General features: G+C 40.6%; 1 protein-coding gene across 1 annotated transcript in view; it reads right to left on the bottom strand.

Annotated features, from left to right (window-relative positions):
• The window catches only part of BABAM1 (BRISC and BRCA1 A complex member 1), a 39,658-nt gene that overhangs the window by 13,541 nt on the left and 2,826 nt on the right, over positions 1–23,291 (bottom strand). The window contains exons 2-6 of the mRNA XM_089667522.1: positions 22,365–22,707; positions 19,720–19,778; positions 13,042–13,162; positions 10,576–10,654; positions 8,347–8,371 (exon numbers count right to left, since the gene is read on the bottom strand). Coding sequence (XP_089523648.1) covers positions 8,347–8,371; positions 10,576–10,654; positions 13,042–13,162; positions 19,720–19,778; positions 22,365–22,619 — 539 coding nt within the window. The 5' untranslated portion in view covers positions 22,620–22,707. The remainder of the gene's footprint in view (positions 1–8,346; positions 8,372–10,575; positions 10,655–13,041; positions 13,163–19,719; positions 19,779–22,364; positions 22,708–23,291) is intronic.

The following is a 23,291-nucleotide window of genomic DNA, read 5'->3' as shown; positions in this document are numbered from 1 at the left end:
TTATTTAGAACCATCTTTTCACAGTCTGCTTTCATGGCTGTTTATTGTTTTGTATTTTGCTCGGTTATAACCCACATCTTTATTTATGATGAGACAGAGAGTCATTATGTAGGCTGGCCTGCCTACTTGGGTGGCTATTTTTTCAATGTCCTATATAAGTTGAACCTGTACATCTACAGCCATGTTTCTCCTACATCCATTTAAAGTGCAAAATTTACACAGGATCTCTCAGCTCTGGAAAGCAGAATGTGGGGAGCTTAAGTTACATCAGTAAGGATATCTCTGAGAGCTGATTGGAGTGAAGGGACACACACCCCTTCACACAGCACACAGGAGCAATGCTGAGGCTGTCAATCTGCTGGAGCTCCCTTCCCCTGTCACCATTTTTCTCTTGGTGTCAGGAAAACTTGTCAGAAATGATTCATGCTAATAGCAGAGGACGGAAGCTGCAGACAGAAATGATACTTAGAGCTCTTAATTGAGACAAGTACACACTATAGACGAAAACAAGAGTTAGTAGCCTGGTAACTCCATTTCCATGAATCTTCCAGGACAGTACATGAGAGAGAGGCTCCATCCACCTAAAACAGGAAGCATATCACAAACACAATCAAATAAAAAGAGCACAGTCACCTAGTGTCCTCAGTAAGGAAAAGCAGAAGGCAACAACTGGAATAACAATAACATAATAACTCAATACAACATAGAATAAAAAGGGTTGGAATCCATGCTGTCCTGAAAGAGATATGGAAATGGAGTTGCCAGGTAACTAACTCTTGTTTTCCCATTTCATCTTCCAGGACAGCACATGAGAGTACATTATACAAATACCCAGTTGGGGGGGCTACTACCTTCAGAAACTATTCCAAAAGATCGAGTCCTGAAAGGACAACTGGGCAATCAGTATGTGTCAAAAAACTGTACACAAACTGGACCAGATGGTAACTCTGTAGAGCTGTTGAGGCAAAACCACTTAGACTTCGTTCACACCATACATGCATAACAACTGATACGCAGATTTCACTTTCAGAGACATCAATTTATATCAGTCTTCATGCGCGCTTCAATACGTTTTATACATGTCGCAAATTCCTACACAGAAAAAAATCTGCATGTGATACCAGTGTTGTGGTGGCACATAGGGCACATAAAGAGAGAACAATTGATTTTGTTGTGCCCTTTCAGAACTCGTGCAGAAGAACTGATGGCTCTGCACCATGGTGTGAATGAGCCCTTATTTTCTGTCTATGCTGAGGCCAAAAACCTGTGAAATGTCCCAAATCCACTGGGAGGTTCTACTTTTAAAATTATGTACAGTGTGACCCGAAATGGTGAATGCTTTTGGTGTTTTAGACAATCGAGCAACTGACTTGGGTCCTGTGAATAGTACCAAAAGGCTACTTTACGTTTTCCCATCGTTTGGTTTGCTTAAAATAAAATAGTATGGCTTCACTTTCTGTTTTAGGATTTGTTTGAAAATAGGAAAGAAATCACCAATAGCTAAACCTACAGATCTATTATAATATATAATTATCAAAGTCGGATCAAAGTCACAGTCTGGGATAAATGGAGTGTGACTTTGATCCGACTTTACATTCACTGTACTAAAGTAGCATCAAACGTTGTACCAAAGTAGTGCAGAAAATACTTTGAAGTCGCACAGATTTGAATAGTACTCATTGGGAAACATGGGGTGCGAATTGTCATGCGGCTCTGGACCCCAACGTCATTTGGCAAGTCGCACAAGTGTGAATGGACTCTAAAGATAACATGGTAAGGTCTCAGTGACCAGAGATTTTCTCTCTAAACTATTTACTCCTCTGTTGTCTATGTAAATTAATGCATCAAGACAACATATTGCGGATTGCAAGTGACAATATTAAGGTCAGGTATTTTTACATAGGTAAAATCCTCCCAATTTATGGAGCCACATATACTAATGAGGGCTACACTTCAAGCAGACCATTTGAACAATTACATATGCAGAGTCCAGATAGTGAATCACAAATGAGGCATGACTCCAATGTTGTGTATTTAAATACATAGAGACATAATATACTGCAGAAGCATGATTTCAGAGTCATAGTGAATTCATCTAATACCAAACAATCAGCAATACATATGCAATTGATGCCTATGCCACAAAGTCAGCAATTCGCATAATCACATGTCACAGATATAGCCTAGTATCTGGCTATTGGGAACATGTTACATGTTCCACCTGTTTCTATCATGTTCCCAATGCTGCAGCCACTGCCCTCCTGTCAATTAAATGTTGCAGGATCCTCATTTTATGTTATGCTGAAGCCTGTGGGTGGGTTATTGCTCAATCCAAGCACAGAAAGTCCTGATTAAACCACAGCAGACCCCAGTAAGCTGTTGTCTCCCCTTGCTGAAAAAAAGGAGAGTGCAATTGATGGTAAATATGGAGTAAGCAGACCTCAGTAGCCCTACACATGCACAAGTGAAACATAAATGTAATAAGCTCACCTCTGTCCATGACCTTTTTGTCTCCCGCTCCCTTAACCTACTAGCAATTACAGAAACCTGGCTCCAAGAAGCAGATTCTGCTTCTCCCACAGCATTTTCCTATGGAGGTCTCCTCTGGACCCACTCACCCAGACCCAGTGGTCGGAAAGGTGGTGGAGTTGGTTTGCTTCTATCCCCACTCAGCACCTTTCAAGTCCTCCATAACCCTCCCTCTCTATCCTTCTCTTCTTTCGAGACTCACTGCATCCGGCTGTTTTCTCCCATTTCTCTGAGGATTGCAGTGATCTATCGGCCTCCTGGACCGGAGTCCCGCTTTCTTGATGATTTCTCCGCCTGGCTACCCTACTTTCTCTCCTCTGAACTACCCACTATCATTCTCAGAGATTTTAACATCCCTATTAATGTCAACAACCTGGCTACATCCCAACTCTTCAACATAACCTCATCTTTTTGCATTAGCACAATGTATACAGTCCTCCACTCACTCTGATGGGAATACATTAGACCTTGTTTTCTCCCATCTTTGCACTCCCTACAACCTCACAAACACCCCTTTCCTCTCTCTGATCACAATCTCATCACCTTCACAGTGTCCTTGTCTTCAAACACCTATCCCTCCAAGCAGCAAATAATTACCCGCAGAAACCTTCACAACTTGAACCCTGCTCCTTTCCACTCTGCAACTGACCAACTCTATGACAGAATCTCTCCCGTCCTGCCCTGACCTGGCCACTGCTGTCTAGAACAGTTCACTTTCATCCACATTAGACTCACTTGCTCCTCTAACAACACGAAGCATCAGGCCCCGACCATTACAACCTTGGCAGACTGACGACACCAGAAATCTTAAACGACATAGTCATGCGCTGGAGTGATTGTGGCGTAAAACCAAATCTCAACAAGCATTCACCCTATATAAATATGCTCTCTTAACATACAAGTCCTCCCTTCATGCTGCCAAACAAGCCTACTTTTTCACTCTTATTAACCTCCCTGGCGGTATGATCATGTCAGGAATTTTGTGCTGAAAGCGGTACCATTTTTTTGCATGGAAATATGTAGTTTTTAATTGTAGGCTGTAATTTTTAGGAATAACTCACTGAAATCTGTCCGAACAAGAATCTATTAAACATTCCGGATATATTAAAACTTGAAACACAAAATCATAAATTATAATTTAATTAATAATCATAAAAAATAATAATATAATAATAATCAATTTAATTCAATAATATAATCAAACCAAAAACACTGAAATTTGAAATACAGAGGCAAATTCGCACATCGCTGAGCAAAGTCGCAAAATCGTTTTCAGTGTCTGATGACGAATTTCCCCACAAATCATTATCACTCAATTCTGCAAGTGGTTCTGATTTACTATCGCTGTTCTAAAACCGCTTTTGATGTAAAGGGACGCTTTTTGGCCGCCATGGACTTTTCTAAGTTTCCAGGCAGAAAGAACAGTCAAAATGCAGGCAGGGCACAGGACAAAGCAGTGGGGACAAAATGTATGTGAAATGCAGTGAAAAAGCAATGACAGCAAAAATGTCATTTTTTAAAAATTTCAAATTTCCCGCCGGTTCCGCCGCCCGAACGTTCCGACGTCACGGGGACCGGAACACGGAAGTCAGATGCCGGCATCCGCCGGAGGAGATGGACGGGGACGCTGCAGGGGACACATCGTGGGAGCGAAGGACAAGGTAAGTGCTGCAGGGACCCCCAGAGAACGCTGCATGGTAAGCCCGAGTGTAGCTCGGGGTTACCGTTCTTGGTATAGAAATTCTACCCCGAGCTACACTCGGGAAAACCGCTAAGGAGGTTAATACCTTGTCATCCAGTCCTCGTCATCTCTTCTCTACTTTTAACTCTCTACTTTCTCTACCTCCACCCCCACCCAGTACCTCATTCACTGCTCATGAGATTAGAAATCATTTAAAAAACAAAACTGACGCAATTCATAGGGGCATCGCCACTGCACAGATATCCATCCCACTTAGCATATCTTATACTAAACCTCCCTCAACACTTTCCTCTTTTGACCTTGCCACTACCGAAGAGGTCACTAAGGATGACTCAGAAGCCCATCTCACTACCTGCTCACTGGATCCTGTCCCCTCACAACTACTACGGTCACCCTCTTCTTCCATCCTCTTCTCCCTCACTCACATCTTCAATCTTTCCCTCTCTACTGGTGCCTTCCCCTCCCCTCTAAAGCATGCGCACATCACTCCCATACTTAAAAAGCCCTCCCTGGACCCCACCAACCTGAACAACTTAAGACCCATCTCCCTGCTGCCATTTACCTCTAAACTCCTAGAACGCTTAGTCTACAATCGCCTGAGCTCCCACCTCACCGACAACAACCTTCTTGACCCTTTACATTCTGGCTTTCGCTCACTACACTCCACTGAAACTGCCCTACTAAAACTCACCAATGATCTACTAACTGCTAAAACCAATGGCCACTACTCCATGCTCTTACTACTTGACCTCTCTGCGGCTTTTGATACGGTTGACCATCCCCTCCTCCTCAAAAAAATCCACTCTCTTGGCCTCAGAGACTCTGCTCTCTCCTGGTTCTCCTCCTACCTATTGCAGCGCTCCTTCAGTGTTACTTATAACGCTGCCTCCTACTCTTTACTCCCTCTTTCTGTAGGGGTTCCTCAAGGTTCTGTCCTTGGACCCCTTCTCTTCTCCATATACACCTCCTCCCTTGGTCACTTAAAAAAAACTCCCATGGCTTTATGTACCATCTCTATGCTGATGACACACAAATCTATCTTTCTACCCCTCACCTCACCCCTTCAGTCTCCTCTCGCATCACTAACCTACTAAGTGACATATCGGTATGGATGTCACTCCACTTCCTCAAACTCAATCTTTCCAAAACTGAGCTCTTAGTATTCCCCCCAGCCCGTGCCCCCTCCCCTGACTTCTCCATCAAGATCAATAACACAATCATCAGTGCCTCTCCCCTCATGCCAAGGTACTACCGTGTTTCCCTGAAAATAAGACATCCTCCGAAAATAAGACCTACTTACAGGTTTCCTTCTGGGTGAAATATAAGGCATCCCCCCCGAAAATAAGGCCCCCCTATGAATGAAAAAGAATTTACCGTGAACTGGTTGCTAGGGCCGCCCCGACTGGCGTCTAGCAACCAGTGACGTCACTGCTGTGTGGAGGCGGAGCGGAGGTCGGAGTGAGCGGGAGAGAGATGCATGCAGAAGAACAGAGAAGAAGGTTCTCAGTCAGTGGCAGACCCTGCTCCAGCCCAGGTCCAGGCCCCAGCCAGCCCAGTGACAGTCCCCAGGCAGGCCCCAGGGGGGAAATGTCTGATAAAGGGGTGGGGGGGATGTCTGGTGAAGGTGTTCAGTGGCACAGGGGTGAGGGGAGAGGGATCACTTAAAATGACACAGGAGGATCAGAGGGGGCAATCACAATGACACAGGAGGATCAGAGGGGACAATCAAAATAACACACAATGACAAAATAAGACATCCCCTGAAAATAAGACCTAGCGCATCTTTGGGAGCAAAAACTAATATAAGGCACTGTCTTATTTTCGGGGAAACAGGGTAGGTGTAATCCTAGACTCCCATCTCTCCTTTCAGCCCCAAATCCAATCACTGTCCAAATCTTGTAGACTTCACCTCCGCAACATCTCCAAGATACAACCGTTCCTAACCTCGGAAACCACTAAGCAACTTATCCACTCCCTTGTTATATCTCGCCTTGACTATTGTAACTCCCTCCTCATTGGCCTACCTCATCGCAGGCTATCCCCTCTTCAGTCTATCATGAATGCTGCTGTCAGAATCATGCACCTTACTAACTGTTCTGTATCTGCCACCCCTCTCTGCCAATCCCTCCACTGGCTTCCCGTTGCCCAACAGATAAAATTCAAAACACTAACAATAACGTATAAAGTAATTTACAACTCTGCCCCAAATTACATCAAAGATCTAGTCTCTAAATATCACCCAAACCGTACTATCCGCTCCTCACAAGACCTCCTACTCTCTAGCTCCCTTGTCTCCTCCCATACTCATCTCCAGGACTTCTCCAGAGCTTCTCCCATTCTCTGGAACTCTCTACCCCAATTTATCAGACTATCGCCTACTCTGCTCACTTTTAGGCGATCTCTGAAAACCTCTCTCTTCAGGGAAGCCTATCCTGCCCTAAGCTAATACTACTTCTTCCAACCAGTCCATCCCCCACAGTTACTACCTTTTTGTACCACTAGCCCCTCTCTCCTAGATTGTAAGCTCCAAGGAGAAGGGCCCTCAAATTACTCTTGTATTGAACTGTATTGTTGCTGGATTGTCTCCCGTTATATTGTAAAGCGCTGAGCAAACTGTTGGCGCTATATAAATCCTGTATAATAATAATAATAATAATAAATGTAGGAAGGAATTAACAGGTTGCAGCTTCTGCCGATCTCGATGTTTGTCAGCACTCTGCTCAGCAGATTGACAGGTGTTAGGGCCTCTGCCTTCAAATTACCACACTAAGGCTACTTTCACACTGATCTGATGCAAAAAAGCCTCAAAACCGCATAGGCGGTTTTAACACGTTTTTTTAAAGGACACGTGACTTAAAACTGCACCAAAAATGCTTCTCTGAGGCGTTTTCCATTGATTTCAATGGGAAGAGGCAGTTTTTTTAACTCCCCAAACATGCTCCAAAGATGCTGCAAGTAGGAGTTTTTACACCGCATGCGCAACGCCTCAGTGTGAAAACATACATAAATATACAGTCACATATATAGGGAAGCAGTTTTCAAGCGCTTTTTTTAACGCAATCTTCGTAACCGAGGATTTGGAGCTTCACCAGAAGTGAGTAGAGGAGGGCTCCACTAGAGCCTCGGAACCCACAGGGATAGCCGCTTCTCCTCCGGTGGAACAAGAACCGTGGGGAAAACCAAGAAGGCAATGAGGAGGGAAGGTCCCATAACTAGGATACTTACCATCATAGCCTAGAAAATCCCAGATATGCGACCCCTCCAAGTCCACGGTCCCTGGAATTATGGGGAAGCATATACTAGGAGGCCCCTGCAACTAGTATGAAGGCCTAAGGTAACAATACCATTCTGATGCTCCTGCCGGAGGAAACAAAAATACTGGAGAACACTAGGTGACTGTACTCTTTTAATTTGACTGTGAATGATGTGTTTCCAGTTTTTGCTGGGTGGAGCCTCTCTCTCATGTGCAGTCCTGGAAGATGAAATGGGAAAATGCTTTGCTCATTTTTCATGTCTGAGGTTTATAGCCATTTAAAAGAAAAACACATTTTTGAGTTTAGTGTATGTCCAGCCAAAACTACTGTGGCTACTGTAGTTGAACAGAGGTCGATCTAATGATTTTTCTACTCCTAGTTTCAGAGAGACGCACATAAAACTGGTATCTAGATAATAAAGATGCTAACAGGCTCCTTGTGGTGTCTGCTTATAGGCAGGCCCTTTACTCTAAAATGTTTAAAGGGTAACTCCACTTTCGTGGGAGCAAATAAAAAAAAAAAAAAAAAAAAAAAAGAATATTTCATACACAATAGTTACACAAGCCATATTGTAGTTGAATGTTCAGCAAAAAAACCAGCTTTTTCTTCAGAGCAGAAACAGGTAGGAGTCTGCAGCAAAGTTTGTTAAAATCCTTGCAATGCATATAGATCACCCAGAGGGGAATTTTTTTTTGACCAACAAAAGTGGAACTACTCTTTAACATGGCTGTGAGGTCCGGATTTCAGGGATGACAAGATTGCCTAAACAGAATTACAAATCTGCTAGAGAAAACAGTTCATGTATGTTTCAATTGTTTATGTCATTGTTCTGACAGAGAGGCCACATTGCTAATAACTTACATTAGGTTAAAGAGGCCTTCAAGATCTGGAGTGCTGCATCAAGGAAACAACTTTTCAGTAAGAAGATTAATGTTATTGCAGACAAAGATCTAATCCAGGGTTTCTCAATCAGGGGTCCTCCAGGGGTTGCCAGGGGTTCCATGAGCAATGAGCAATTTTTGCCTTTCAGGTAAGTTCCAACTGACACCATTGATCTTTTTAGCAATCTGTAAGGAGGTTATTCTTCCCAATGGCCACAAGTGTAAGGAGCATTCTTACCTCTGACTATTATACTAATATATCATGAGTCATTTTTAGCAGGGGTTCCCTGAGACCGAAAAGTTATGTCAAGGGTTCCACTGTGTTGAAAAGGCTGATCTAATCTCTCACAACTCATGTCATTTTGTAAACTGCCTAAAAATGAGCATACGTGCTGCATTTACAACTCTGTCCATGTTTAGTAGTAGGCTGGGTTCACACACATTTTGCAGTGACGCGCACTATGGACATTGGTACTTTGTAGTACTATTCATTGTGAGTGGCACTCCCACACGTTGCAACACACCACAACATACGGTCACACACCATAGAGTGTTGTGATGCGATGTGTTTCTACAAACCGTGAATGTCCATTTTTTGTTTGTTCTGGGGCATTGGACTACCCTAACCTAACAAAGGCCAACATCTACAAAAATGTGTATAAATGGATATGTGTATGCACAAAATGCCAAAATCGTCAACTGTAAATCCAGCCTCAGACAACTAGCCAATATTTACAAGATACATCTATACATGGGTAATGATGATGATATATATACCCATTCAAAAAACACTTCAGACTTCCTTTAGTATCAAACAAGTCACCCCCCCTTTAAATATGATAAAGAGGTGATGTTACAATTTGATACACATTTTCAACGGAATCCAACCCAGAGTGAAATAAGTGAGTGGCTATTGTTGATTTTTTTTTTTTTTAAATGCTAACTACCTATCCCTTTCTATCTTCATTACTTTCCGAATCAGTGACTCGGAATCAGAATGCAGCAAGTGAAAGTAGAACTGAAATTGTGTCCTTTTTTCTCCTTTCGTAATTTTTTATGGTGGTGGGTGCTTGGGTGGAACTACTCAATAGAATAACAAACATGTGTGTAGCATTCTTATGTCTGATTACTAACTCTGGGTTGGTTTTTTTTTTTCTTTTGTTTCTTTTTTTTTTGTTACTTGTTTAATGTAAGTTTTTTCTTCTTGTTTGGTTTTTCTGATTGTTCTTATACACAGGGCCGTGGATAAGGGGGTACCACCAGTCCTCCTGTACAGGGCCCAGGCCAGCAGGGTGAATCGTATGGTATGTGGGCAGGGAGGGTGATCGGCATGGTGGGAAGGGGGGGGGGTTGGCAATCGCTGGAACCAATGCCCTGTGTGGCCCACTCCGCAGCATCTGAAAGCTGGATTCTTCTCCTCTCCCTCCCGCTGGTTTTCATCTGCTGCAGAGAGAGCCATGCAGGGGATTGGTTCCAGTAATTGCTCCCTGCCCACCGTGCCATTCACCCTCCCTATGCACTTCTGATTTACCCAGCTACCTGGTCACCCACAGTGCTGGCTTCCCTCCTCTTTTTCCCACCGGCAGCTGCAAGCACACAATAGAATCCTTCAGGATGGAGAGTGGGGGGAAGAGTCTGATAAATATGTCACAATAACCAGCCCCTTCCTTTCCTGAATGAACACAATGAGTGATCAGTACTGATCACTCACTATGTTCACTCATAACTGAAGCATAGTAAACTGTGATTTTTTTTTTTTGAAGGGGGCCTTGTCAGGTTGGCTGTATGGGGCCCAGTGGTTTCTAACAGCAACCCTGCTTATACATGGAAATACTTATTTGTTGCTGCAGTATGTGTTGAATTTACATGCTTTTATACTCTAGAGCTGTGACAATTCCCTTTGTATACACTATTTGCTGCATAGTATTTTGCCACTGTATAGGCTTGACAAGTATAATTTAAAAAAAAGAAATAAAGTAGAACTGAAATCTGCATAATTGTCCCTAGTCAGTAACACAAAGTACATAAGCTGGTGACTTTACATGACAGCCAGGTGACCAGCATTTTTACAAGCAGATTAGAAATGGCAGTCCGCAAATATCTGTCAGTAAAGGTTTCCTTCAAGCTGTATAGAAACTCCAAGAATGTAATTTTACCTACAAACCCTAACCTAAGGTCCAGAGCTCCCTGATGATTCTGCAAAGGATACTGAAGGACTCACATACGTTAGTTTCCAGATCATATAGGCAGCTGCAAACCTCCCGAGGGTCAGAAGTAAATCCAGACAACTGAATAAACAGAAAACAGAAATTTATGAGAGTTATGTAGGATGGTGGCACCCAGGACTTTGCCACTTTTTAAACATCGTTCACAATCTAATCTCAGCCCAGCAAGGGATGTGCCAATCTTTTCTCCGCCATATTAGAACAGAATATACTTGTGATAATGTCAATCTGCCACCAGACAAAACACCTGTGGGTCTTTGTATAAAAACCCTGTTGTACAAATGTTTCGCACAGCCCCTATGAAACTTGCAATGTTTCGTGTAATGTAAGTATCTCAATCTAGTGATCATAATGCAGTATTTTTTTTTTTTTAAAGGCCTCAATCAGAAAACATCCAGCATTATGGTTACTAAATGGCATTCAAGATCATAGAAGATAATTATATCACACAAAATATGGCAAATTGGGTCTGCGTAAATGCTTGTCAAGTCCGTACAGTAATATTTTTAAACACAGATCTTTTGGACATGTCATTAACTAGATAAACTGGAATCTTTTTGAAAAGATTTGTAAATAACTGCAGTGTTCTGTCAGATGACAGTTTAGAGCCCTGTGATGAAGCTGCATGCTATTTTCAGAGATTTAAGCAGAAGGTCACCTACACTGCTGACTTTGCATTGCAAGTTATTTGACAGTAGAAGCAAAAAGTGACCTAAAGTGCACTTTTGCCCAGACAATATTATTATTATACAGGATTTATATGGCGCCAACAGTTTGCTCAGCGCTTTATAATATAACTGGAGATAAGACAACAACAATAGAGTTCAATACAAGAGGGATTTGAGGGCCCTGCTCCTTGGAGCTTACAATCTAGGAGATAGTCACCAAACCATTTACATATTCGTAACAAGCAGTAAAAGAGCTTTAAGTCATTGCTGCTTTTAGCCCTGGTTCACATCTCCGCATTCCTGCAGACCGCATTTTGTGTGGGCACGAGAGCCCATTCATTTGAATGGACTCCCGTGCCCTGGGACACGCAGGGAAGAAGTCCCTGCACTTTCTCGGGAACCTCGGTTCACAGTACAGTTGTGATTTCCAGTGCGGGTGGCATGCCATTAGAATTAATGGCACCCACCCGCAGGTCTGCATTCCTCTCTGCGGATTTATTGCGGATCTGCAGTGGCACCACCCGCACAGATGTGAACCAGGGGTTAGGGTCTGTTCACACCAGGTGCATTAGGACTATGCTGGGCAGCCTTGCAAAGCTGGTTCTCTTTAATGTCAGTACACACCGCCATGTTGAATTCAACACAGCTGCTGGTGTGAACAAGGCCTTAAAGTGAAGTTGTTCATTCTTACAAATGCTCAAAGATCACAGCAAGGACTCCAGAGTCAGTTACAGTCACTTTCTAACAGCTTACAACACCTATTGGTTGTTCACATTAGAAAAAAATACAAAGGTTTCAATGCTTGTGTTGTGACCATTGAACATTAAATATCTCTAAAATGGTTTTCAACTGCAAGCATTACACAGAATAGAACTGGTTACTAACATTTATAGATAAAGTTGATCCAGGGAATATCCAATTGCCTCTCAGGGGATCAGGAAGGAATTTATTTCTTCTGCAGGAACATATTGGATCATGCTTTGCTGGATTTTTTTGCCTTCCTCTGGATCAACTGTGGGTATTGGATTATTATTTTGGCTGAACTGGATGGACTTTTGTCTTTTTTCAGCCAGATGAACTATTTAACTATGTAATACATGAAGAGAACTGCCACAAGAAATTAAAAAAGAACACACAAGGCTGCTCAAAATTAATAGGAGAAAAAAAAAAAAAAAAAAAAAAAAACACATAAGACCACTCAAGTCATTCTAAAATCAGAACAAAAACTGGACTGTCACTAGTGATAAGGAAATGATCAGTAATGATAACATAACAGCTGGCACTGTCAGAATTCCTGAATAGTGCCTGCATCTGACTGGATGCAGGCACTGTTCAGTTGACAATTATACAACAGGGTCTTTCGGTAAAAGTGGATTAACAATTAACCCGTTGTGGACCAAGGGACGTATTTGTCCCATGTTTGTAATTGCGTGTATCATCTGATTAAGAACTTAAAACTCTTTTTTTTCTATTTGGTTTGAGTCAAAATATTAGTTCTTATCAACAAACAACAAATGGATCTAGCTTTTTGCCAATTATTTCATGAAATGGCTTAGTTACAGCAACTGAAGTGTACAAACTTTAAAAACAAAAAAATTGATTCTTTTGGCATTCCAAAACCTTACGGTCCTCAAAGGGTTAACAGTTGGGAACACTGCCAGCAGGGCCATGCAATGCTCAAATGTCTGTAATTCTGAAATTTGAGCAGTACTGTATATGCCAGCTATAGAAATGAAGAAGAGTGAGTTATGAGACAAGCCATGTATATATTTTATCACTCACCCACATAGCCTCATTGTTTGCAACTACCAGTGCAAATTCATGTCTCTTATCTATTTTGTGCTTTGTTCGAACAAACATCTCAATCATCTTCTGTGAAGAATTGAGAGCATTGGCTTTGGACCTATCAATATTTAAAATAAAAAAAAAACAAAAAAAACAACACAGAATTTATTAGCAATATATAAAAAAAACAAAAATTTACATGAGAAGAAAATCATAATTTCTATAATCTTTAAACCAGCCATATTATTTCAAAATAAAAGAACATTAAGTATAAAGAAATGTATTGGAAGGACACAATGGTCTTTAATGTGTCTGACTAGGATTTAAAAGAACATACAACTTCAATATTTTAAACATAAATCACCAGCGCCAAAATTATACAAATTGGATATACAAATAAATGCTGCTGCTCATCAGTGCAAACCCACACCAAAAAAAATATATAAAACATTAAAACAGCACAAAAAAAATTAATTTAAAAAATCATAATTATATTAAATAACACTCCAAAAAATATATATAATACATTTATATATAAAATTATAAGTCCTACTCCAGGTAAGTGAAAAAAGTATTATAATAAAAATTACAAAAAAAAAAAAAAAAAAAAAACCACACATAAAAATTCTTGAAAGTCCTCTTTCCAAAGAATTAAAATGTGCTTCCATAAAATTATAAATCCCACTCCAAGTTAATGAAAAAATTATTATAATAAAAATTATAAAAAACACGTAAAAATTCTTGAAAGTTCTCTTTCCAAAGAAATAATACGTGCTTCCACCAAAAATAGTGCTCAAAAAATATACCGAACTCACCAGATAGTGGTGAAAAAAACGCCTTTAAGGTTTTTTGGGATCCTAGACCCAGTCGGTATGCCTCCAGATCTCCACTACAAACCAGAATATAGCCACCCTCCAGCCTCACCAGACTCCACTCTCCAAGAACACACAGGGCATTGTAGGGAAAAAACAAATATATAGCGTAATACTGCAACACTTGGTTATACTCAATATTCAAGTACCAAGCCACTCACATTCTTGATGATCAAAATCAGCATTTTATTGCATTTAAATGAATCCAAAACGCCACATCACCAGGGTAATTTTCTGAGATCCCACAGTCAGCAACAGATGACAGCACAGAGAATATCCCATACACAAGATGGCCCCTGGGAACTCCGCACGCCGGCGTGCATTTCACTCACCGGAAGTGACGTATTACGTATGGCGGCGGGACCGGAAATGTGTCAATGCGTTTTGCCCCTCCTCTATGGCGCTATTTATTTGTTTTTTCCCTACAATGCTCTTGGTTCTTGGAGAGTGGAGTCTGGTGATCCTGGAGGTTGGCTATATTCTGGTTTGGAGTGGAGATCTGGAGGCATACCGACTGGGTCTATGATCGCAAATAAACCTTAAAGGCGGTTTTTTCACCACTATCTGGTGAATGCGGTATATTTTTTGAGCACTATTTTTGGTGGAAGCACGTTTTATTTCTTTGGAAAGAGAACTATCAAGAATTTTTATGTGTTTTTAATAATTTTTATTATAATAATTTTTTCACTTACCTGGAGTGGGATTTATAATTTTATATATAAATTTATTGTATATATATTTTTTGGAGTGGTATTTAATAGAATCATAATTTTTTTATTAATTTTTTTTGTGCTGTTTTAAATGCTGTTGCAATGCTCTGCAGGCTCCTAAGAAAAAAAAAATGATAAATTCACATTTTTTTTACCTGCAAAAATTAACTTATCCTTAAAGTTCAAAGTAGAACTAGATTTAAAATGTATACAATTTCTAGCAGATAGATTTCTACAGGAGATGGGAAGAGATAGGTCTTTCTGCTAAAAAAAAAAAAAAAATTTCCACTGATTACTGGTGTCTTTTTTACATTTTACACTGACAGCTGTATGTGGGAGTTATGTCATCATGGTAAGGTTGCATTAATGGACATCATATATAGACTGACAAATAAAATGGAAGCAAGTAAATGCCATTAGACTAATTTACTAAAGGAGTAAGAATCTTCACAAAATAAATCATGTTGATATTCACTAAAGGTATTAAATTATGTGCAGATACAGATGAAATAAGTAAACAGGATTTTGCTTTTCACACGATTAGATAATTGAAACAAATATTCATATAATCTTTGTGTTAAGATGTTAAATTCCCTTAGTAAATCTGCCTGTATGTAACAATTTGAAAAATGGTATTTTTCAAAGGGCTGAGCTGTATTCCAAACACCGTTCAGAAGAACCTTTTATACAACAGTGGCTGTAGCCAGAGCAAGTCCTAGTTGTCAATTTCACAGCTGACATTGGATGATGAGGGCAGTGGGGTGAGTGGTAGCTTGGGGAAGGGGGACAGTTCATTTGCCCTGTGAATTTTGTTGAAACACACAGGAATGTACGCCATATGCCTTGTGTCCTCCTCAACTGGTTAAAAAAATTCTTATATGTAAACAGACCTTGCACCCAAAACTAACCCCTATCTATAACCCCTATTAGCCCGCCATGCAAATCTGCTATTTAAACCTTTGGGAGATACTTACCTTAGACCCAAACTTCTGGCACCCTCATCTAGGCTCTGGTGACCTCACTAAGCCTCAACATAGCCTTCTGGAAAAGCTGAGGATTAAATTAGGCAAGAATATAATCCTGTGCAGAAAGTAAGAGTTCAAAGTAAATATAATGTATTATTTCTAATGTTTTTTTTTTAGGTTTAATTTTAGAGACTTTGCATAGTAGGGTGCTAATAGATAGTGCTTCAATATTTTAGGTACAAGGTCTGGTAAGTTTTTCCCCTAAAATTCTGAGTGTTGGATTAAAAGAACTGTTTTTGAGTATACAGATATATAGTGGAATACAGTTTCCAATTTATAAGATTATTCAACTAGCATGAGTCTAACCTCATCTTGGAGAAATATTGCAGAAAGAAATAAGCATATAAATTATTAATGGGCATGGAGGTCCTTAAGCATGAGGAAAGGTTAACTGAAATAAATGTATTCATTGTTGAAGAAATATGATTAAGGGCCGGTTCACACTATAGATACACAGTCCAGATGCGTTCCGCATGCATTTCTGCATGCGCATTTTTGATGCTTTCCAGTTCATTTTTCCCCCTCTCTCTCTCTTCAGTTTAAATAGGGGCATGTGCATTCCAGTGTGTTTTTGGTGCAGTACAATTCTGTGCAGGAAAAATGCAGCCTGTTCTACTTTTTTTTCTGCAACTGGAACTGATGTGAACTATGATATTGACAACCATATAACCTACCTTATGTGCGTTTTGGATGCAAAAAAAAAGCACACTGAAACACATGTACTGTGAACTGGTCCTAAAACGAATAAGATTCACAAAGCTTAATGAAATTGTGCTAAATGTCAGGTTGTGACTTAAATGAAAGAGGGTTAACATTTTGCATACATTAAGGGTTCTTTACTATAAAAGCTGTGAAAAAATATCTTTCACAGGAACTGGTTCAATCAGATCACATAGATTGTTTAAAAAAACGTGGGCATTTTAATAAAAACATATTATATGAATAACTTCTTAAAATAAGAAGTTACAGAGTGGAATATTGATCCAATTAGGTTTCTGATTGGTTCAGGGATTAGGAAGGATTTGTTTTCCCTATTAGAGCAAAATAAATCACACTTTGCATAGTTTTCTTCTATAATACTTAAGAGTTTAGGTTGGGAGGATGTCAAAGACCAACTCGGGGCAAATTAGGATTTGCAATCTCAGCAAGAACTTAAATTACAACTCCTGAAAGGATAAGGCGTCATGTACACTTGAACTCACCTAGTCTTTAAACTCTCCTAGCAGCAGAAAAACGCTAAATGAGGCAAAAACAAATGTGAACGCAGTACCACGTTTAGCATTTTTTGGCCAACACTTTCCTTACCTGAACACGATTATTGTGCATTCAGAAGAGGAACATTTAACTACCCCTAAACTCTGCTGCTCCTAAACTCTGTACATGGACACACAGGCTTGTATTGAGTTGAGTTCAGGGGCTTTAGCAAAAAAAAAAAAAAAAAAAAAAAACGCCAAAAGCTCCTAAACTCACATTTAGGAGCAGCAGTGTACATGAGGCCTAAAACAGTATTCAGTGGAACACCTGACAGCTCTCTCTCAGAAGACTTGCACTTATAGTAGTTGTAAAGCCCTAATACCCTGAGCCCCCTCTAGATCCAGTGATGTGCACGGGAGCCTCGTCTGTCCTGTTTCTCTCGTTCTCTCCCTTCATTGGCTTAGACACAAAAATGGGAGCCATTGGCTTCCACTGCTGTCAATCACAGCCAGTAAGCCAACGAGGAGAGAGTGGGGGGTGAGGGTGGCCAAGCTGTGGTTCTATGTGTCTTATGAATGCATAGATCGGGGCTCAGGAGCAAGCACACACTGGTGCCCCTATAGCAAACGGCTTGCTACTGGGGACAATGGACAAAACCATTGTACAGAGAAGGTAATTATGACATGTTTATTATTTATCCACTTGCCCTTCGGAAAAGATTTAAAAATAAATAAATAAAAAAATTAACGTTTAGAATCACTTTAAACTGGCCACACAGCTGAAAGAAAAAAAATATCTAACAGATACCCCCATCCTTGCTATACAACACAGATGGATAAATTGCCCACTAAAGCTATTGTATTTTAACAGCCTTCTGGATGCAGCTGCTGTTCGGCTGACAATTTTCCATCCAGCTTTATATAGAAAATCTTTTGCAAACTCTGTGATGGTATAACAGGAGCTAAGGAAAGGGGCTACATAGAGCAGAGACATGGTCACTTACGGTTAAAAAAAAACAAACAAAAAACATAGGAAACTATACAACGGGAGAAGGAAGTTTGAGGGTACAATTAGATGCTAGCTATAGTTTAGCTTTACAACAGGGCTCATCAACCATAACATGCTACTAAACAAATTAAACCACTTCCCAGCTGTCCTATAGCAGTTTTACTGCTACAGGGCAGAAAAAACAAGTAGAATGGCGCTGACAAATAACCATACATAACCATGAGAACATAAAAAATGACACAAGTCTAAAAGTCCATAAAAATGATCACTATATCAGTGGCAGCTCCCCATTGAGTGAAGCAAAGCTCTGCAAAGACAAAATAGAACAGATGGGGTTGCCAGCCTAAGTGCAGTATTAAGAACAAGGTTTAATTAATAAAAGCATCCAAATAACTACTCATAACTGTAGTATATCTTAAGGCACGTAATAGTAAATATTCTGAGCCCCGAGGTGTTGTCCTGCAGAGCCGGTATATGGTCTGTCACTTCTCAGTCCAATATGGCAGACTGCAGACTGGTAGTCATGGACGCCGTAACCACTGTGGCACGTATGGAAGACAGGGCCGAGGCAACATCCAATGGGGGCACGAGGACAAGTCAGGTGACACGTTTCAAAGCTTCCGCTTTTTCTTCAGACCTGGTTGGATGGCACAACTGTCAATTTTTTAAATGTGCGTTCCCATGAAAGGGAGGGAGTGGCCAAAGTTATCCACACCATAGAAATATCGATAAATATCATTAATTAAATCATTAATCAAAAATGATCACAGAAAATCCTATGGATTATCATTACGTGCCTTAAGACGTGCTATAGTTGTGAGTAGTTATTTGGCTGCTTTTATTCAATAAACTTTGTTCTTAATACTGCACTTAGGCTGGCTCCCCCGTCTGTTCTATTTATACTGCTACAGGGCGGCTGCTCTGCGCAAAATCATGTGTATATATGTAATTTTGCATTTCCAGGTACGGGGCGTGTGCGTGCCATCCAACCCATGCTGTCATTAGCTCCCATAGGTGTCAATCACCAGGTCGGTGATCCGTGGAGCAGCTGACAGGAGAGAGATCTGAGTATAAAAAACACATCTCTCTCCTGTCAGCTGGGATGTGCTGGTTTTTCAAACAGGGAGATAAAAGCCAGCATGACCCCTAGTAAAACATAGCAGTTCACAGTCTAATCACTCCCTAGCACACAGTTAGCCCTTTGATCATCCCACATGTTAAACCCTTTCTGCCCAGTGTCATTAGTACAGTGTCAGTGCTTTTTATTAGCACTGATCACTATATTAGTGTCATGGAGATGTCAGTGGCAGTTAGTCATTTCCCTCCCAGTTAGTGTCAGAATGCCCGCCCTACAATCGCTGATCACCACCATTACTAGTATTAAAATAAATAAATACAAATTGCAGTAAATATACCTCCATTTGTAAATGCTATATTTCATGCAAACCAATTACTATACACTTATTGGGATTATTTTTTGTTACCAAAGACATGTAACAGAATACATTTTGGCCTAAATTTTATGAAGAAAAATATTTTAAGTTTTTTTATGGGATGTTTTGTAGCAAAAAGTAAAAAAAAATTGTTTTTTTTTTTTCATTTTCAGTCTTTTTTTCAGTTATAACGCAAAAAATAAAAAAACCATGTGGTGATTAAATACCACCAAATGAAAGCTCTATTTGTGTGAAAATAAATGAAATTTAATTTGTGTACAGTGTTGCAAGACAACACAATTATCACTTAAAGTAGCATAGTGCTGTATAGCAAAAAAATGGCCTGGTCATGAAGGGGGTAAATCTTCCAGAGGGCAAGAGGATAAACAGCATCTTTCAAAACAGTGTCCACCGTTATGAAAAAAAACTATACCCATTAAAGGATTCCAGTTTCTGGGAGGACATTTCTTCAGACAAATCCAGACAAATAATCTGTAGCAATAGGAAAACAAAAGACAATCAGTGACATCAAAAATACTTAAACTAATAAAAAAGTGCTATCATCATACTGAATTTTGTTTTAATTGACCTACAACCAAACTCACCTGGAGCCAGTTTGCAAAAGAGTTTAATCAAATGCAATAAAAATTGGTTATCTAGATAATTTTTGAGCCCTCATTTTTGGTTACTCAAACCATCCCGTAACTGTGTGAATTGCATATAGTTGCAACATTGTGTTGCTGCACCTAGGGGATAAAAACAGGCATTGAGGAGGCAACATATCACCTCTTCACCGCCTGTCAAATGCCTCAGAAAAGCAAGCCAAGCATGGATCACTTTTCAGAGCAGCAGAATTCCTTACTGCTATCATGAACGAGCCCTATAAAGCAGTTCTGATCATACAGGATTAGAGGTCAAGATTAAGTCCGGGCTCACATATATGCGATGCGGTACATCGCATGTGATTTGCACAGGAACCGCACTGCATTTTGTATGGCTCTAATTACACCGCACCCAAAAGGTGCAGGACCCTTTTTTTGGTCCGCACTAGAATCGAATCGTATGTGTATTCACACCTATGCGATCCGATTCTGCACATCGCACCGCGCTTTGCAGACCGATTTTGGGGTGTTGTTAACTGAACATACACACCCGCAGCGGTTCACTTGAACAGGGTGCGATACTGTTGCAGTGTGGAATTCGCACAGAAAACGCTGCGAATTCCGGACCGCATCAGTGTGAACCCAGGCTAAAAGTAATGTACTAACACTATATTGCTAAAAGTATTGGAACACCACACACATGAACTTTACTGGCATCCCAGTCCGTAGGATTCAATACTGAGTTGGCCCACCCTTTGCAGATATAACAGCTTCAACTCTTCTGGGAAGGCTGTCCACAAGGTTTAAGAGTGTGTTTATGGGAATGTTTGACCATTCTTCCAGAACAGCATTTGTGAAGTCAGGGGCTGATGTCAGATGAGAAGGCCTGGCTTGCAGTCTTCACTCTAATTCATCCCAAAGGTGTTCTATCGGGTTGAGGTCAGGACTCTGTGCAGGCCAGTCAAGTTCCTCCACCCCAAACTCGCTCATCCATGTCTTTATGGACCTTGCTTTGTGCACTGGTGTGCAGTCATGTTGGAACAGGAAGCGGCCATTCCCAAACTGTTCCCACAAAGTTGCGAGCATGAAATTGTCCTAAAGGTCTTAGTATGCTGATACCTTAAGAGTTCCCTCCATTGGAACTAAGAGGCCAATCCCAACCCCTGAAAAATAACCCCAGACCATAATTCCCCCTCCACCAAACTTTACACTTGGCACAATGCAGTCAGGCAGTACCGTTCTCCTGGCAACCCCCAAACCCAGACACATCCATCAGATTGCCAGACAGAGAAGTGCGATTAGTCTCTCCAGAGAATACGTCTCCATTGCTCTAGAGTCCAGTGGTGACATGCTTTACACCACTGCATCTGACGCTTTGCATTGCACTTGGTGACGTAAGGTTTGGATGCAGCTGCTCGGTTATGGAAACCCATTCCATGAAGTTCTCTCCACACTGTTGTTGTGCTAATCTGAAGGCCACATGAAGTTTGGAGGTCTATTGACTTTGCAAACAGTTGGTGACTTCTGCGCACTTCAGCATGTGCTGACCCCGCTCTGTCATTATACCTGGCCTACCACTTTGTGGCTGAGTTGCTGTTGTTCCCAGTTGCTTCCACTTAATCACTACCCCTTTATATGATGTAAGGATAAAAGTCAAATATCTCAGGATGTTGATCCCCAAAAAGCCCATATAATCTATACAAGGACAATATCTCTTCTCTACAGTGCTCACTCAAAACAGTCCTTGCCACCTGTTCTCATTTTAAAAATTTCCTGCATGGAAAGGGTCACCAAATTAAAATGGTGAAATTTCATAGACTTTGTTTTATACTATATGAGTTCTCCCTATTCTGATAAAACCTCAAGTGTATTTATAGGATGTACCAGAAGTTTATCTGGGGCAGTAGAAGAGCTGCAATTGGTTTGGGCACCTGACAGCACCTCTTTAGTGATGAAGGAGTTAATCTGCCTGTATAATTTGGCCTCTCCTCTCAGATATCCAAGAGACTGGATCCATGGCATCTCAGTATATACTGACCCTGGTCCTAACCAGGGTACCCGCATCAACATATATTTTCCCCACATCCATAATTAACATTTGCTCACGATGTTTGCTAAACAGCCACAAATCAGTTTTCCTCCAGATGTGGAACAACCCTGACTTTCAAAATCCCCTAACAGTTACTGAACTTCATGCTATTAGATAAATTCTACTTGGTATTTGTAATTACTATTTTACTGCTCAAATGTTGTGGCCATCATTCTTGGCAGTTGCATTCTCGGTAAACATATTAAAAAAAGAATTGGCAAAAGCCAAATACTCCAAACACTCAATGTGTACTGCACACAGCTATGCCATCCCTGTCATTTAGCTTCTGCACACCATTGGAACAGATCAACACTTTTTTGCCTGAATGTCAAAAATCCATTTAAATATATAATAACCACAAGAACCATTTCAGCAAAGGGTACGCACCACTTTTTCTGGGCAGTTCACTCTTGGAGTCTTTATTTGGTATTCTGGAGGTGGAGGAAGAGCACAGCTTGGAGGAGCTGTGGCTGGTGGTGATGGATCCTCTACCTGAGCTGCCTCTCCTTCGCCCTCACTCCGGCTGCCCACAACAGGCTGTATGGGTGCTGCCCTGTCTTCTGCGCCTTCTGGGTTGGACCGCGTGCGGGGTCTCTGCTCCACTGCCCGCTCCCCATCATCTGCGGACTCCGAAGTGTCCATGCTGCACGTTTCCTCTGTAGGGCTATCCAGCTTTGTGGTGGGGTTGTTTAATTGAGAATGATGAATGGTTTAGACTATTAATGTGGACCTACAGGGAAAGAATGCAGATTAATACATAGCTGCATTAATTATATTCTACATTCTACTTATTTCTTCAATTGCAGATATTTATGTTAAAAACAAAACAGAAAAACTAATGATAGAAATCCAATGATAAAAGAGTAAACCCTAAATCTACTATAGTATGTTTTATATAATGTTTCAGTGTATACCCCTTTCTTAACAAAACTTTTTTTTGTTTGAGCACACACTGCTGTTAAATATTGGATAGTGGTTTGGTGCCGTCAGCCTGCAACAAGAAGTGTTGTTACTTTCAGGATCTCTGGGTAGGAAACTGCTTAATGGATTTACAAAAAAAACCCTATATTTTGTTAGACATGATTCCAAACATACTGAAAAATATATTTTGGGTTTACATACACTTTAAAAGACGAGTTCACCTTTAAATAAAAAAAAAAAATAATCAATGCACATTTTTTTGCAGGTAAAAAAAAAAGTGCAATTCTAATTTTTTTTTTGACTAGGAGCCTGCAAAGCATTGCACCTGCAATGAACAGATCGCGGGTGCAATGTAAGACTCCTGCAGACTGTGTAAGCTGTCTACTTGTTCCC

The sequence above is a fragment of the Staurois parvus genome, unplaced genomic scaffold, assembly GCF_062004578.1.
Source record: "Staurois parvus isolate SC_StPar_1 unplaced genomic scaffold, SC_StPar_1.0 ptg000053l, whole genome shotgun sequence".
Lineage (NCBI taxonomy): Eukaryota > Metazoa > Chordata > Amphibia > Anura > Ranidae > Staurois > Staurois parvus.
Note: the sequence above shows the minus strand (reverse complement) of the source record. Positions and strands in the feature narration are given on the sequence as shown.